Source organism: Balaenoptera ricei, chromosome X, assembly GCF_028023285.1.
Source record: "Balaenoptera ricei isolate mBalRic1 chromosome X, mBalRic1.hap2, whole genome shotgun sequence".
In the NCBI taxonomy this organism is placed as follows: Eukaryota; Metazoa; Chordata; class Mammalia; order Artiodactyla; family Balaenopteridae; genus Balaenoptera; species Balaenoptera ricei.
The window spans coordinates 134309887-134327599 of record NC_082660.1 but is presented as its reverse complement, the minus strand read 5'-3'; the positions used below and the strand labels follow the sequence as shown (position 1 = coordinate 134327599).

The window sequence follows — 17713 nt, the reverse complement described above, 5'->3', positions numbered from 1 at the left end:
AACCCCGCGAAGCGGCTCCGGAGAGCTCTGGCGCTGGGAGAGGGCAGGCGGCCAGCGGGAAGGAGTCGGGGGGAGGGGGGTGTGTGCGGCAGAAGCCGCAGCGCTGAGCCTGCCGGGAAGGAAGGAAGCGGGGAAGGGCGCCGCCGCCGCCGCCGCCGCCGCCGCCGCCGAGTACTCGGTGCCGAGGGGAGGGGGAAAGGGGCGCAACGGCGGCGCCAGGGGGAGGGGGGCGGTACGGGCGCACGGCGAGCGCGGGCTGAGCTGCGGGATTGACGTAAGGAGCTTGGGTTTCCCCCAGCGTCGGGAACATGGATGAGAAATCCAACAAGCTGCTGCTGGCTTTGGTGATGCTCTTCCTATTTGCCGTGATCGTCCTCCAATACGTGTGCCCCGGCACAGAATGCCAACTCCTCCGCCTGCAGGCGTTCAGCTCCCCGATGCCGGACCCGTACCGCTCGGAGGATGAGAGCTCCGCCAGGTTCGTGCCCCGTTACAATTTCAGCCGCGGCGACCTCCTGCGCAAGGTAGACTTCGACATCAAGGGCGATGACCTGATCGTGTTCCTGCACATCCAGAAGACTGGAGGCACCACTTTCGGCCGCCACCTGGTGCGCAATATCCAGCTGGAGCAACCGTGCGAATGCCGCGTGGGTCAGAAGAAATGCACTTGCCACCGGCCGGGTAAGCGGGAGACCTGGCTCTTCTCCAGGTTCTCCACGGGTTGGAGCTGCGGACTGCACGCCGACTGGACCGAGCTCACCAGCTGCGTGCCCGCCGTGGTGGACGGCAAGCGCGACGCCAGGCTGAGACCGTCCAGGTGAGTGCGCGCCCGCGGCGGAGCGGGGCCCTGGGGCGCGGGAGCGGACCCGGGCCGGGGCGGGCGGAGGGCCGGGAGGCGCGGCCAGCCGCTGCCGGCGACCCAGGGAGCACCTCGGCGCCCCTGCGGTGGCGCCCCGGCGCGCGCGCTCGTGGCGCTGTGGCGGCTGCAGGAAGCTCGTCCGTTCCGACCTGGGACGGCTCCTCTGTCTGCCCGCGGGTTGGCCTGCTTGGCGGCTGGGAGTGCGCGCGGGGGAAGCGGCCAGGAGGCCCGCCCGGGACGAGCGCCCCCCGGCCGCCGCCGGGACAGGGTACAGCACGCAGACTCCGCACTGGAGGGCCCGAAAGAACTACGCTCTGAGTGCCGCGTCCCTGAGCCCCTCCAGCCTTTCGCTTCTTTTCTCCGCACCCAGGTTCCCAAGCCTCCTTTCGCTCTCTCTTCTTTCCCGCTCCCGCATTTCCCCTCCCCCTGCCTTTCCCCTCGCTTCCTCTATTTGCCTTTTTCTCTTTCTCGTGCATGGGATCTTGCCAGCTCCTGGCCGCTCGCTCTTTCTTTTCCCTCCGTTTTCCTCTTTCACTTTGTTTCTCGTTCTTTCTTTAACCCTTTTTGTTCTTTCTCTTCTTTCCTGACTTTTGTCGCCTCCCTCCTCCTTTCTCTCCACTGGCTCTGCTCTCCCTGGGCGAATGAATGTCCCTCTGCGGCTGTTTGCGGACACCCAGAGAGAGCTCGTGGTACCCAGCTTGCGCCCCGCACTACTGGCTGCACGCCGGGCATCAGCGGCGCTTTACGAGTGCGAGGGGCACCCCGCGGGTCGAAGGGCAGGTGGAACGCTGCCCCGGATCCCATGTGGGGCTCAGTCTTGAGAAACCTCTCCTGATTTACAAACTCTGAGCCCCAGAGCAGGGCGCCGCCAGCCAACTTGATGGGAACCCAGGGCTGAATCGGAAAGAGCTGTATTATGAAAAGCCACTTGCTTTTGAAGCTAGGGCATTTTCCTCCAGCCAGCTGCAATGCCCAGTTGCTGGAGGTCATGGAGTGCCATAAAGGGGGTAGTAGGAAGGACTCTTTGGGGTGCAGTTGCCCCAGTCAGGGCTCCCATTCTGCGACTCTCCCTAAAACAGATGTGGGCTGCGGCAGGCAGTCCGGGGAATGGACAAGGTGAGTCTCGTTGACATGGCCATGCTCTCTGTCTCCCCAGCGAGGTGACCACAAGGGTCCCGGAGGCTGCTTCCCTGGGCAGGCTCCCCACTCCCTCCTCTGCCTCCCCAACCCCTCATGGTGAGGGCTACGGCCATATTTTGTTGATGCCTCTTGGAATGCCAGAGCCGGGCAGTTTCTTCTGCCCAGCTCCAGACGAATGGAGCCCTCCGACTTCCTGGTCACCACTGAGATTTAGAGGAAACCTCACCCCCTACTCACTTTCCCTTCCCTCAGTTTACAGTGTCCTTTTTGAATGCTGGAATTCTGGGAGAATCTGTTGAACTTTCATTTCCCTTCCAGCGCTAACCGTTTTTTTTTTTTTCCCCAACCTAAGAGAACCTTGACCCTAGGAAGGTTGCTGCCTCAGTCTGTTGTGAGAATTGTGTAAGCCATTGTCACCACAAGACTCTGGTGTTTAAGACGTTCGTAAACAGTTTGGCAATATTGGAAGTAATCCCTCTTGCTGATAGAGCCTGTAGGTTTTGTGAGGGGTGGTGATGTAAAAAGCTCTTGAGGGCAAAAATTGAACTCCACAGCCATGGCTGTGGCACAGGAGTAAAAATGAAGTCTTGGCCACTATGGACTCCCCGGCCCTGTTTGTAATTCCTCAGGGCACATGTGCCTTTTAAAATCCTTTTGGACATGTAGGTCAGGGTGTGACAGGATCTGTAGACACACATTATTATTGTGGTCTTGATTGTGTACCTGGTCTTTTGGCAGATTACTTCAGAAATTTACCATAAGATAACCAGGACCCCTCAAGGGGAGGGTTCAGCCTCTTGGACGGCCCCCAATGGAAGCAAAATTATTTGAAATGAAATAAGATTTTCTTGATCATCAAAAGGGTAATACCACAGTGCCATCTAGTCTAGTAAAAGAAGAATCACTTCTTTAAAAAAATTATTTATTTTATTTATTTATTTTTGGCTGTGTTGGGTCTTTGTTGCGGTGCGCGGGCTTCTCATTGCGGTGGCTTCTCTTGTTGCGGAGCACGGGCTCTAGGTGCACGGGCTCAGTAGTTGTGGCACGTGGACTCAGTAGTTGTGGCACGCGGGCTTAGTAGTTGCAGCACGTGGGCTCAGTAGTGGTGGCTCACGGGCTTTAGAGCGCAGGCTAAGTAGCTGTGGTGCACGGGCTTAGTTGCTCCGTGGCACGTGGGATCTTCCCGGACCAGGGCTCGAACCCGTGTCCCCTGCATTGGCAGGTGGATTCTTAACCACTGCGCCACCAGGGAAGCCCAGAAGAAAAACCACTTTTTAAAAGAGTCAGAATTACTGGGTCTTACAGTATTCACCGAAATGAAATAAAATTTGCTAGAGAAACACATGGCTATCCCAAGGGCGTTTCTTTTATTTCCTTAATTCCTACCCACCTCCAGAAATCTTCATCCTGAAGAGTAGTCATAGCCGGAGGGTTCCAGAATTTCCCAGGATGTTGACAAATCCCTGCTTACAGGAGCAGTTCTGTGAATTCTGATAATCTGTGTGAGAGAAGGTATGCACAAGTGTGTGACAGTGAGAGAGAGAGAGAGAGTGTGTGTGTGTGTGTTGAAAATTTAGACAGAGGCAGCTGCACTGGTGGTGACGCGTGAGGCCGAGGAGCTGGTCTTGGGAGATGCGAAAGTCAGCCATGGGGAGTTCGTGTGTGGAGCAGGCTTCCATGCCAGCTGCTGGTGGTTCTGTGCGCCACTGAGCTGAGCGGAACAGCAGCTCAGTCTGTTTGGCCTGGGAGTCCTGACACCTGGGCCTTCGTTCCAGGCCAGCCATGAACCAGCTGTATGACCTTGGACCAGAGTCTGTCCCAGCCTTGTCTTGTGGAGAGTGCATTCCAGTTTTTGATGAGCTTTTCCATCCCTTATCTCTGGTATTTCTCTGTAAACTTGCACTATGTATAGGAGGAAGGCAGAATGGGCAAAAGTCTCCCCATTTGTCCCATGAGACAGAAGCCCAAGGGGATTGAAGGACTTTCTCAAGGTCATTGGGCTCTTTAGTGACACAGCAGGGACCTTACTCCAGCTCTGGCTGCTTCCACAGCCCTTGCTCTGTTGACCGTGACTCCATGAACAAGGTGTTTTAAAATTTATTTATTTTGTGAAAGCACAGTGAGGTGTTTCATGGGAGTCATTACCACGAAATGAACACTCAGTGAATGTTCACTGGTATTGTTATCACCTACATCATCACCGTTTCTAGGCATTTTTACACATGTGTTTGCACGAGTGATTGGACCAGGGTTGCCGCAGCCATTGGGAGAAAAACAGATTTCTACCTCCCTGAGGTTTTATGCTCACCAGGAGAAGGTCTCGTGGCTGGGTGGCAAAGGGGCCTCTCATTGCCTAGTCAGAAATCACTACAAAGCTGAGAAGGATAGGAGGACGCTGGGGGCCTGGTGACTAAGCGTCAGGAAGAGGCCTCAGCGGTGACAAGGGCCACCTTTTGACTCACAGCCATCCATCCACATTGGTGGGGGGGGGCATGAGAGGCCACCGTGGCTGCAAGCCAAGACCTGAATCCTGCTCCCACTGCTACATTCGAGATGCTTCCCTGCGTCGGCGGATGGTGAAGTGCTCGAGTGATATATAACTGCTGAGTGGAAACGGCTGCCATCACGTTGCCTGGAGAGGACAAAGAGAGAGAGTGCTTGGCTGGCAGAAGGCACAAATTGTTTATTAAGAATCGTATTTCTTTTCAGAAAACCTAGAAATTGCATTTCATGCATCTATTGTTTAGGGGCCAGAGAAAGGTCCTGCTCAATCTAGAATTACCAAGACTGTTTTTGAAAATGTGTCAAAACATGGTTGCTCACCAGCTCTTCAAACTCCCGAATTCTGCAGGCTTTTCTCAGGCCAAATTCCCTCCGTTTGTAGCCAGCTCTAGTGCATCACTGGGTCTGTGGGAGGAACTCAGAATTGGGCACCAAGAAACTGCACCAGCCTCATTCTTCTTCCCCAGGCACTGCGCTGGCTGGCACACTCGGACGGCGGCTGGCGGCAGGGGAAGGTCAGGCTCCATGGCTACCCAAGTCAAAGAGTCTGATCGTCATAATCACGTTGCATCCTAGACGTTTAGTATCTCTACGTTTTGCAGCAGTCTTACGGAAGAGTAATTAATCGTCACCTAGAAACCACTAGGCTATCACTGACAGGAAAGGACCACAAGGCATTTACATGGAGCATAGCCTTTTCTCTTTCTTTCTTTTGTCTTCTTTGTGGTCACTCCTTTTTAATACTTGTGGTAAAGGCTTCCTTTTCTTTCCCTTTCTTGTTTAAAGGTGGCTCTTTTTTTTTTTTTTTTTTTTTTTTGGGCCGTGTGCGGCTTGTGGGATCTTAGTTCCCTGACCAGGGATCGAACCTGGACCCCAGCAGTGAAAGCGCCAAGTCCTAACCGCTGGACCGCCAGGGGAGTCCCAAGGTGGCTCCATTTTGATAGAGCCATGTCTTAGCAAGAAGTCTGTAGTGCACAAGCCTGCTCATGGCTCACATGCCCACGCTCCACTCCTTCCCTCCTGCAGTGAAGCAGGACAACACGACAGACTTTGGTACAGGGCAAGGCAGCGAGTGAGTGGATTGATCCAGGCAGCGATGCCGTCCTTCTGGTCCCTCAGGCTGTAGGCCACTGGGTTCTCATAGGCGTAGCTTCACTTAGCTGGGGATGCTAAGAGGATACTAAGAGCTGTTATTACTCCCCTGCCACGTATTTCTCAGGAGAAGGCGAGAAATTCACCGTGATAACATCTGTAGAACTTCAGCCGTAGTAGTTAGCGTCTTTGCCCAGATGGCAAACATGTTGTTGGCAACCCAACAAAGCTCGAAGTTCTCAAGGTGATATAAAAAGCTATTCAGAATGTGATATCCTTAATAGCAATTTTAGATTAGTGCTGTTACGTGGCAATAAGAATGTTAGAGCTCGTCTTTTCTAGATATCTGTCGTCAACGTAAGTAGCATGAAATGACATTAAAGAATAGTCACCTCTTCCCTCTGTCATTCGTTAAACAAAATTCTGCAAAACTGCCCATTATATTCCAGGGAAGACGTGTCATCTTTGCTCTCACAGAGCTTACAGTAGAACAGAATAATTTGGTGTTTTAGATATTTAATAAAGATGGATTTTGTTTGAAAATGATTTGAATATCAATAATGTCTTTAAAATGTCATATCTTTACCAGAATATGTTTTAAAAATAGAGAAAAGTCCATCTGTTTATATAACAGTTTAGGTCTAATCAGCAAACTTTGTGGAGTAAGTATTGTGACCTCTGCCCAGTGCTAGCAGTTGGGGGAGATTAGAGCCTAGACAAATCCAAAAAAGTCAAGGTCACCATCTTCAGCCTCAAGTTCATTAAGATTAGATGGTAAAGTGCAGAACTATGTCGTGTATAGATGGGGGGTGGGGGGCTGGGGAGGAACATGTGACTTGGGGCAAGTCCATCCCCCTCTGTAAAATGGGAGATTTAAAGGAGATGCTTTCTAAGTCCCTTTCCTTTCTAAAGTATGAGGAGCAGGCCAGAAAAAGGAGAGATCTGTTTGGAAAGGCTTCTAGGAATAGGTGGGTTGTATTTAGAAGAAAGGAGGCATTGTGGGTGGGCGTGGCATCCTCATGGCATCGTGAGGTCAAGTCACCTCACCTAGCCAGGGCTGGCCAGACCTGAGGAGGTTCATGCCTGGGGGAGGGTTAGGGAACCTCATTGTAGAGATCCTGGAATGGCAACAAGGAGGTTGAACCCCAGTGAGTATGAGAAGCTCTTGCATGGCAGGGATGTAAAAAACATAAAAGTAAATGAAGGCTGTAGTCCAGTTAAAGGTACCGCCCTGATTTCCAGTCTGGAGTTGAGGTGGTACCATTGACAAAACAGAGAGGTTGAGAAGGCGATCTGCTTGGGGCTGGGAGGATACCGAGAACTGTGACCGGTCTAAGTTGCCTAGGCTTCTAGTGGCCAAGGCTTGTAAGGAAGTGAGAATGGGGCCTCTGGACAGGTTAGGACTTAGCTGTATATGTAGGAGTCTGTGAATCCAGTTAGTCTGAATTCACAATTGGCATTATTATGTAAGTGATAGCTGCAATTCACATGTGGAACTCTCAGCCAGGTAAAAGGCTGCTTGAAGAGAGGAAAAGATCGACAGTTATGATTACATAAAAATGAGAAGTGTTCATCTGTCCAAAAATAGCCAGGTAGATGTGGTCCCTGGCTTCATAGAGTGGGAAAGGTAGACATGAAACAAATAATTCATTACTTAAAATTGTGAGAAGCGCCATGGGGGAAAAGCATAGGGTGATATGAGAATGGTATCTTAGGAGGCTACCATTATTTGTTAAGTTATTTGGAGTTATTCATAAGTGCAACAAATCGGAAAAATCTGCATCCACATATAGGAGAATGGTTCAAGAAATCTCAGTACGTCCACTTGAGGGATTATTTCAAAACCATTTAAATGTCCTTTTTAGAGTATAGAAAATTGGTAGTGATTTAATGCTAAGGGAAAAAGAGATAGACAGTTATGGGCCCAGTATGACTACAATTATCTGAGAGAGGGGGTGAGGAAGGAGAGAGGCAAATCATCTTTCCACCCCTCTCAATCTAAGCATAAAAGGCAAAGAATGGAAGAAAAATACCGAGATATCCATAGATCAATTAGTGACTTATTTTCTTTTCCTGTTTCTCTGAAGGATTTGAATTTCCTATATGAGTATGCATTACTTTCATAGTAAAAGTAAATATTAACAGTTTTAAAAATGATGCTTTATAATGGCTGTGATAAATTACACAGTCTGCTTCTTGGTTTCTAAAACTATGGCTGGTTATTTCATTAGCCTCTTGATATTCTGGGAGTCCTTAATGAGGAAAGCAGCCTCAGCTAAATAAACTCACAGACTGAAAGGCAGAGGTGATAAGTCAGGCATCAGCTGTTGATTTTTCTGATGATTGGCTCTTACCATATTCCAAGGAATCCATGAAACTCTTATACCAGTACAGTACAGAGACATTCGAGTGGATTGCTATTGCTTGTGCTCTGTTTAAAAATTAAATGAAACTGGAAATTAATAATGGCACACAGTTGGAAATAAAAGGCTTACTCTGCTCAGCCAGAGCCACCCAAGATAGCCTGGATTTTGAATCTTCGTGAGCCTCTTTTCAAATGAACTGACACCAGAGCTAATGGTCTGGCTGGAAGAGCAAAGTCTTGGGGTTGGAGAAGGGCTGTAGTTCTAAACGTCCACAACTGAGAGCTTAGATCAGTTAGTGCATGTGTTGCCCTCATCCAGGAGAGAAGGGGAGTGTATTCTGCTGGAGCAGCCTCCCCCCAGAGCAGTTTCACTTCATAATAGCATTGCCCCTGGTTAACTGTAAATTGACTAGAACACTTCATTCCTCAACTGCTCTGGGTATCTGAGGGGCCACTAAATACAGTGAGGTTCAGAATCTCATTGTTGAGACTCCATGGAGACTACATTCTAGGTACAAGTTATTTTGACAGCGTAAAGAATGTGCTTCACACTTGGAAAGCTAATACCAACGTTCTGCGCCAGATAAGATGACATATTTATTTATTTTTTCCCCCTATATATTTAAAAAATTTATTTATTTATTTATTTGACTGCACCAGGTCTTAGTTGCGGCATGCGTGCGGGATCTAGTTCCCTGGTCAGGGATCGAACCCGAGCCCCCTGCATTGGGAGCGCAGAGTCTTAGCCACTGAACCACCGGAGAAGTCCCAAGATGAGATATTTAGTCACTGAGTTTAGAGAAAAAAAGGATATGGATGGGAATGTTCCTTCTACCATTAAAGTGTAATGAAGAATCTAATTAATGGTATATGTCTTCTAATACAAAGTCATTGTGTAAGCTTAGAGAAATATTTGTCTAAACTTTAGTAAAACATTTATTGGCAGAAGAGCTTTCCTAGCTTTGCTAGGTATTGGACTTCGCAGCTTATTCAGTTGGTCTTATTGCGTCCCATTTGTTATTTCTGCCATTTTGCCTCTAAGAACAGTGTTGAAGACTTTGACACATTTCAGAGCATTACACTAAATAAATCTGTCTTGCACATTCCACTGTGCTTTTTCTGGAATATTATAAATATTCAAATACAGTCACACATGCAAATTCAAAATAAAATTCAATACATGCAAATTCGGCATAAATTCCATATTTATAACTTAGCAATAGTTTTGAACTTGTTATCTTATGATATAAATGTATCAAATATGAGCTCATGGGAATTACCAATAAATATATTTTTCTGATTAAACTGTGGGTTCTTTTTTAGTCACAATTTAAGCTTCAATTCTGGGATATATTATAAGAGAATAATTTGCACTTCATTTACTCTGAATTGTCAAGAATCATGTTCTTTCCCGATGTAAATGTCTGCAAAAAGGACTTCTTATTCACTGTGCTTGCTTTTTGAATTTTACCAGCAGGGATGCCCTAGTGAGCCTTAGAGAATTGGTCTTTTTCTTGTGAAGAGTATAGTTCTTTTTTTTAAATAAATTTATTTATTTATGTATGTATTTTTGGCTATGTTGGGTCTCCATTGCTGCGCACGGGCTTTCTCTAGTTGCAGCGAGTGAGGGCTACTCTTCATTGCAGTGCGCGGGCTTCTCATTGCTGTGGCTTCTCTTGCTGCAGAGCACAGGCTCTAGGTGTGTGGACTTCAGTAGTTGTGGCACATGGGCTCAGTAGTTGCGGCTCGCGGGCTCTAGAGCGCAGGCTCAGTAGTTGCGGCGCATGGGCTTAGTTGCTCCGCGGCATGTGGGATCTTCCCAGACCAAGGCTTGAACCTGTGTCCCCTGCAGCGGCAGGTAGATTCTTAACCACTGCACCACCAGGGAAGTCCCAGTGAAGAGTATAGTTCTAATGAATCACTTCCATACACTTTTCTGAAGGAATACAGAGCAGTTGAACCGTGTGCAATGCATTGGTTTACATCAAATGGATTAGGCTTGTGTGTGCTATTCCTTGCATTAATTGACTTTTTCCCATAACTGTATAGTATCAGCTCAAATTCATTCATGGAGATCATTGGACTTTTGCTAACTTCCTACAAGAGAGTGAATGCAAGCAAAGAGTGTTTTGAAATTGACTAGAGTGACCAGGTTACAGCCAGGAAACACGGAGGTACTTTTAAAAGGCCCTTTGATCTTGGCAACCAGCTCCTCAGTTATTACAATAAATAGAAGTTGACTAAACTCACCAGTTGAAAGACAAAGATTATCACAACCGATGAAAATACAAAATCTAGCTATATGCTGTGTATGAGAGACAAAGCTAAAACATTAGGACACGGATAGGATTGGAATAGATATACTATGCAAATACTAACCAGAAGAAAGCTGATGCAGCTAAATTAACTAAGGCAAAGCCTTTTTTGGGGATAAACAGGATCACTGAATAATGATAAAATGTTCAGTTCTTCAGATAACAATTCTAAGCCTGTATGCACTTAATACCATAGTTTTGAAATATATAAAGCAAAAATTGACAGAGCTATAAGGAGAAATTGTAAAATCTACCAACCGCTTTCAGAAATTGATAGATGAAATGAACAAAAAATGAGTAAGGGTACAGAGGATTTGAGCAACATGGTTAACAAACTCAATATAGAAGACCAGCATCCATTTAGAAGAATACACATTCTTCTCAAGCACGTACAGAACATTTTTGAAAATAGACCATATACTAAGCTGTAAAGTTGGTCTGGAAAAACTTCAGTGAGTAAATATAGACCATTCTGACTATGCAGTGCTTAAGAAAGAACAAGGGATCAGGCCATATCTGAGTGTACGAGAAGGATCGTTAGTAGTCTGATATATTTGGAAGTATTGTGAATCCTTCACCGACCACATCAAGCTTGTTAATTCACACGCAAGAGTGAAGAACTCCATGTTAGCATCTATATAACGTACATCAACGATTCAGCACCTAGCATATAATATGTGCTAAAAAAATTATGGCTATGATTATTACTCACATTTTGCTATCATTACCCATTTGGGGAACCTTTGCATCTTCAGAGGACTATAAAAATATTTGCATTTGGCAAATTATGTAGCAGTAATGGAGGAACTTGTCCTTTGTGAAGAAAATCTCTGTCACATATAAAATACTCAGGCATTTCTCCAAGGTTCGTTTGGGTGAACATTCACAGGGCTCTTTCACACAAACATACAGATATCCAGCAAACTCATAAAAATACACCAAATCAAACTTTAGAAAAATCATATCTAAGGTATATATATGCACACACATACACAGTGTTTGTAACATCTACACTACACATATTATCTGTACGGCGGTTTGCAAACTTCCAATCAAATCTTGTCTCCACCTATTTTTGTAAATAAAGTTTTATTGGAACACAACCAAAGAAAAAGTGAAGAACTCCAAGACTTAGGCAAAGAGAAGTGCTGTAAAGTGATGGTTTGACCCATGTAGCTTGGCCTGACTTTCCATGAAGATGTATTAGTGTTTTGGGATACCTACTGAGCCAGGTGCTGTGCCAAGGGCATAGCATATATTTTTCTCATTTAATCCTCGAAATAACCCTTTGAGGTAGATGTGTAAAAAACCCATTTAAAGAGGAGAAAACAGATAATTGGATGAGATATATAACCTGCCCAAATATACACAGCCAGTCAGTATTGGAGTTGGCATTTAAAACCAACTGGGCCACATGGCGTGTCTGATATGTTTTAATGTCTACTAAATTCTCAGACAAATCTCCAAAAGCCCTTACCATCCATCCTTTGTTAATTTATTGTTTTTATTGACATATAGTTGATTTACAATGTGTTAGTTTCTGGTGTGTAGCAAAGTGATTCAGTTTCATACACACACACACACACACACACACACACGCACATATAAATATTCTTTTTCAGATTCTTTTCCATTACAGTTTATTACAAGATATTGAATCTGGTTCCCTGTGCTATACAGTAGGTCCTTGTTGTTTATCTATTTTATATATAGTAGTGTGTATCTGCTAATCCTAAACTCTTAATTTATCCCTCCCCCCACCCCTTTCCCTGTTGGTAACCATAAGTTTGTTTTCTGTGTCTGTGAGTCTGTTTCTGTTTCGTAAATAAGCTCATTTGTATCATTTTTTTAGGTTCCATATATAAGTGATATCATATGATTTTTGTCTTTGTCTGACTTACTTCACTTAGTATGGTAATCTCTAGGTCCATCCATGTTGCTGCAAATAGCATTACTTCATTTTTTTGTGGCTAATATTCCATTGTACCACATCTTTGTCCATTCATTTGTTGATGGACATTTAGGTTGCTTCAGTGTCTTGGCTATTGTAAACAGTGCTGCTGTGAACATAGGAGTGCATGTGTCTTTTCTTTTCTTAATTTAAAGAAATTTTTTTTTTTTTTTAGCACTTTTCTTTTTTATAGCTACTTTATTTATTTATTTTATTTTATTTTTGGCTGTGTTGGGTCTTCGGTTCATGCGAGGGCTTTCTCTAGTTGAGGCAAGTGGGGGCCACTCTTCATCGCGGTGCGGGGACCGCTCTTCATCGCGGTGCGCGGGCCTTTCACCATCGCGGCCCCTCCCGTCGCGGGGCACAGGCTCCAGACGCGCAGGCTCAGTAGTTGTGGCTCACGGGCCCAGCTGCTCCGTGGCATGTGGGATCTTCCCAGACCAGGGCTCGAACCCGTGTCCCCTGCATTAGCAGGCAGATTCTCAACCACTGCGCCACCAGGGAAGCCCCTAAAGAAATTTTTAAGATAAATTTATTTATTTATTTTTAGCTGCACTGGGTCTTTCCTTGCTGTTCACGGGCTTTCTCTAGTTGCGGCGAGCGGGGGCCACTCTTCGCTGCGGCGTGCAGGCTTCTCGTTGCGGTGGCCTCTCTTGTTGCAGAGCATGGGCTCCAGGCGCATGGGCTTCAGTAGTTGTGGCACACGGGCTCAGTAGTTGTGACTCGCAGGCTCTAGAGCGCAGGCTCAGCAGTTGTGGCGCAGGGGCCCAGTTGCTCTACGGCAACTGGGATCCTCCTGGACCAGGGCTCGAACCCGTGTCCTCTGCATTGGCAGGCAGACTCCCAACCACTGCACCACCAGGGAAGCCTGCATGTGTCTTTTCAAATTAGACTTTTCTCTGGATATATGCCCAGGAGTGGGATTGCTGAATCATATGGTAACTCTATTTTTAGGTTTTTAAAGAGCCTCCATACTGTTCTCCATAGTAAAAGCCTTTACCCTCTTTTTTGGCTATGTGTCTATACAAACTAAGTGGAATGGAGACCTGCAGTGACTATCTGGAGATATCAGGATCCAACATGTTAACTGATTTTTTAAAGCACCTTTTAAAATGTTTAATAAAAATTACTCTCTAGGGACTTCCCTGGTGGTCCAGTGGTTAAGACTCCATGCTTCCAATGCAGGGACCGTGGGTTCGATCCCTGGTCAGGGAACTAAGATCCCATATGCCGTGTGGCATGGCCAAAAAATTAAAAAAAAAAATCACTCTCTAAAGGTAAATTCTGCAGCTCTTCTTTTCCCCTCTTAAACAAGGATTTAGATATCCAAGATATTGTAAATGCTTTCAACAATGATTTACACAGAAGAATTATGTTTTAGGGGGAAGAAAAGAAAGGAGTTAGGTTAGAGGAAAGATTTGGGGTTTTTTTCCAGATAAGGAAAATGAAGACCTCAACTGTATTTTAATTTATGCCCCGTGTGGGCCTAAAATATGGTGCACCCACTTCACAAGATTTGTAAGAGGCCGAAGCATCTTACTCCTTCTGGAATGTTGGCAGTTGCCTCATTAGCAATGTCAGTCGCACTGCTCTGACCTGGCCTGTTTCTATAAATGACCATTGCTTTTTTTGCTCCCTTTGGTCTGTGTAGACACAGCCTTTGGAGGGCATTGTGAATGAGTTCAGCCAGGGCAGCTCACATAATCTTGCGTTATGAGGAGCCAGTGAAATAAAGCTTTCTCTCAAATTCAAGTGAGGGGGTCCCAGAGAAAATGAATCTTGAAGCCTGCTCTTATGCCAGGGGCTTATCATGAAGATAATAGAAGTGTCTTATTACTGAAATAACCAAGTGAGAGTAGCAAATTCCCATAGGAGTGACCATTCTCTCTCCTTTGGAAGAGGCAGCTTTAGAAAAGAGCCATTCAGGACTTGAGGATGTGGGGAGGGGGAGGGGTGAGATGTGACAGGGTGAGAGAGTGTCATGGACATATATACACTACCAAATGTCAAATAGATAGCTAGTGGGAAGCAGCCGCATAGCACAGGGAGATCAGCTCGGTGCTTTGTGACCACCTAGAGGGGTGGGATAGGGAGGGTGGGAGGGAGGGAGATGCAGGAGGGAAGAGATATGGGAACGTATGTGTATGTATGGCTGATTCACTTTGTTATGAAGCAAAAACTAACACACCATTGTAAAGCAATTATACTCCAATAAAAAAAAAATTAAAAAAAAAAAAAGAGCCATTCAAATCTAAAAAAGATACATGTATATACATATATGGATATATGTATATGTATAACTGATTCAATTTGCTGTACAGCAGAAATTAACACAACATTGTAAATCAACTACACTCCAATGAAAAATTTTTTAAAATTACAAAATAAAAATTAAAAAATAAAATAAATAAAAATTAAAAAAGAAAAAAAAATAAAATTAAAAAAGAAAAGAGCCATTTGAGAGAATGTGCAAATTAGCATGGGCCTACCAGGCTGGCAGACATAGTGCGGAGGGCAAAGAAATTAGGTTGAAGGCTTGGAAGGATGGTAAAAAGATGCCCAATACAACCAGAGGAGTTTGACCTTGGGATGATGGCCACCTCAGCAGATGCCTCATGGCTGAGATTTTGCTACGTAGAAGATTAACTCCCACAACACCTTGAAGGTTGAAAAACTGTTTGAGCCTATTTGCCATATACACTAGAGGCAAACATATTTATTATTTTTGTGATTGGTTTTGCTGAAAGTGGTTCAGTATGTTCTATGACTGTAATAGGCCAACTAAAACTCATTAAAGCAGTGGGTTTTTTTAAAAAATAAATTTATTTATTTTTGGCTGTGTTGGGTCTTCGTTGCTGCGTGCGGGCTTTCTCTAGTTGCGGCAAGAGGGGGCTACTCTTTGTTGCGGTGCGCAGGCTTCTCATTGTAGTGGCTTCTCTTGTTGCGGAGCACGGGCTCTAGGCATGTGGGCTTCAGTATTTGTGGCTCACGGGCTCTAGAGCGCAAGCTCGGTAGTTGTGGTGCACGGGCTTAGCTGCTCCGTGGCATGTGGGATCTTCCCGGGCCAGGGCTTGAATCCGTGCCCCCTGCATTGGCAGGCAGATTCTTAACCACTGCACCACCAGGGAAGCCCTAAAGCAGTGTTGAAATGAAGCATATAGGTGTGAATGATGCGTAGTAGGTTATTTATGAAAAATTACTTCAATAAAAATTTTAATGGACATGCAGAAATGATTTTATGCATGAACACACTGAGATTAATGAAAGATAATTAGACTAATAGGAGAATGTGGAGCCGAAGAAAGGTATTTAAAAAACATTTTGCATTGCAGGACAAAAGGGTCTGTGTGTATGTCTCCTTTTACATAAGGATCCAGGCTTAGTGTCTCTACTCTCAATTTGTTCTTTGTGACTTGGAAGCAAAGCAAAAGAAAAAAAAGGTATCATTTTAGCATTAGTATAGCATTTTACAATCTTCTGGCAGCTTTTGTATTTATCGCCATATGGGTGTACATTAAATCTGCATCTCCCTCTCATTTATATGTTTATGAAGTTATAAAGATATACACATGTGCACACAAAATAATTAAGCAAGTGATATGTGTTTGACAATGTTTGGTGACTTAATGCCAATTAGAGAGGTTTAAAAAAAAAACCTTGCTTTTCTAATCCAGTTGTTTGCATGCTTTTTGGTTTATGCATTTAAGGACAAAATCCATTTAAAGTGCCGCAATTTGCATACATGCAGCTTGGAGTGGGACTTCTGTTTATTCCAGATGGCCTTGAAAAATTATTATTGAGGAGCTTAGAGACCTGGATGTCACAAGATCCATTAGGATGAGACTAAAATCACACTTTTTCGTTTCCAACAGTTTCTCCTGTTCAGGAGCGGGTATACTTTTGACCTGGGGGGAGCTGAAGGTCTGTGGCTTGGCTAGACTGTTGAATGCAGCCAAATTAGCTCAACTCATCCCTCAACGAGGGAGTCCTGTGTTGCAGGCACCTTGCCTAACCCTGTTGTAGGAAAGTGGCTCATCGTTTTTATTTATTTTTCTTTTAAATTTTATTTATTTATTTATTTACGGCTGTGTTGGGTCTTTGTTTCTGTGCGAGGGCTTTCTCTAGTTGCGGCAAGTGGGGGCCACTCTTCATCGCGGTGCGCGGACCTCTCACTATCGTGGCCTCTCTTGTTGCGGAGCACAGGCTCCAGATGCGCAGGCTCAGTAGCTGTGGCCCACGGGCCCAGCCGCTCCGCGGCACGTGGGATCTTCCCAGACCAGGGCTCGAACCCGTGTCCCCTGCACTGGCAGGCAGACTCTCAACCACTGCGCCACCAGGGAAGCCCCCGCTCATCGTTTTTAGAGTTCAGAAGAAGGCTCAGTTAAAGGCTGCATACAGGATTTGTATGCATGGAAGTTAGCAGTTACACTGACGATCTCTGCTCTTTGAAAAAATATGGTTGGATTGGAATGAGCAAGACTGTGATGCTCCCCATTGAATGTCATGTTTGTTTTGCTTTTAAACCATAGCGATGAAACCATTATTCATAGTAGGAAGGTTCTGGTTCCAAGATCAAGGGACTGGGTGTGGGGTCTCAGATTGTGACCTTTGGCTGGGAACATCTCTAGAGAATGTCACAGAGGTCAGATTTCCATTCCTGCAGCAAAGAAGGGACCACAGACATCCAGCTCTTCTGGTTTGCTGAGGTCTGAGTCCAGGATGCAACTCTTTCTGGTTAATAGAGAGGAGCTCTTTTCTGCAAGGAGCCTAAGATGGAGATATCCAAGTGCCAGAAAGCCCGAGGTCTGTGCAGCTATATCACTTGGCTTTTGGTTACACACCTTGGTGGTCTCTGAATTTAGCTTAGTACAAGAAACCTGAAGGAAAAAAACAGCTGTTCTCCCAGAACTTCAAGCAGGTAGAAATAGTGAAGAAATAGGAGTTTCGATTGAAATGTCAGAAGCTAAAGTTGGGTCTGAGACAGAGAAATACCACTGGGAAAAAAGGTAAACTCTTGCCATAATTAAATGGCAGATTGCTTCTTAGTGACTCTGACCTTGCCCTCCCAGGTAGAGCTTTGGGGACAGCGTATCCACGTCTGCTTCAGGGCCCTAGAGGGAGGCAGTGGTCTCCTGCAAACTGGCAGCTTTAATAGTGAGCACCTTAGGTCTCTGGGCCACTAGTGGCTTTCAGTCTGGAATCCTGGGGCACCATGGTCCTGCTGGATTAGGAGTGAGAGCTAGTTTGGGGTGCCTCCTATGATTCGCATAAGTCAGAGATTCATCCAAGCTGTTGCCTATAGCAATAGTTCATTCTTTTTTATTGCTACAGAGTAATCCGTGGTAAGTATGTACCACAGTTTGTTTAACCATTCAACTGTTGAGGGACATCTGGGCTGATTCTAGTTTTTGGCTGTTAAGAATAAAGCTGCTATGAACATTCCTGTATAGGCTTTTGTGGGACGCTAAGTGTTCATTTCTCTAGGATAA

The 17713-nt window shown here is 45.6% G+C and overlaps 1 protein-coding gene across 2 annotated transcripts in view; it reads left to right on the top strand.

Moving 5' to 3' along the window:
• LOC132357268 (heparan-sulfate 6-O-sulfotransferase 2-like) overlaps window positions 1–17713 on the top strand; it is a 131269-nt gene that overhangs the window by 990 nt on the left and 112566 nt on the right. The window contains exon 2 of one of the 2 annotated variants that reach the window (XM_059910583.1): window positions 299–817. In XM_059910583.1, coding sequence (XP_059766566.1) covers window positions 299–817 — 519 coding nt within the window. Of the gene's footprint in view, window positions 1–298; window positions 822–17713 lie in introns of those variants that run through there. The other variant, XM_059910582.1, reaches the window with a different exon arrangement.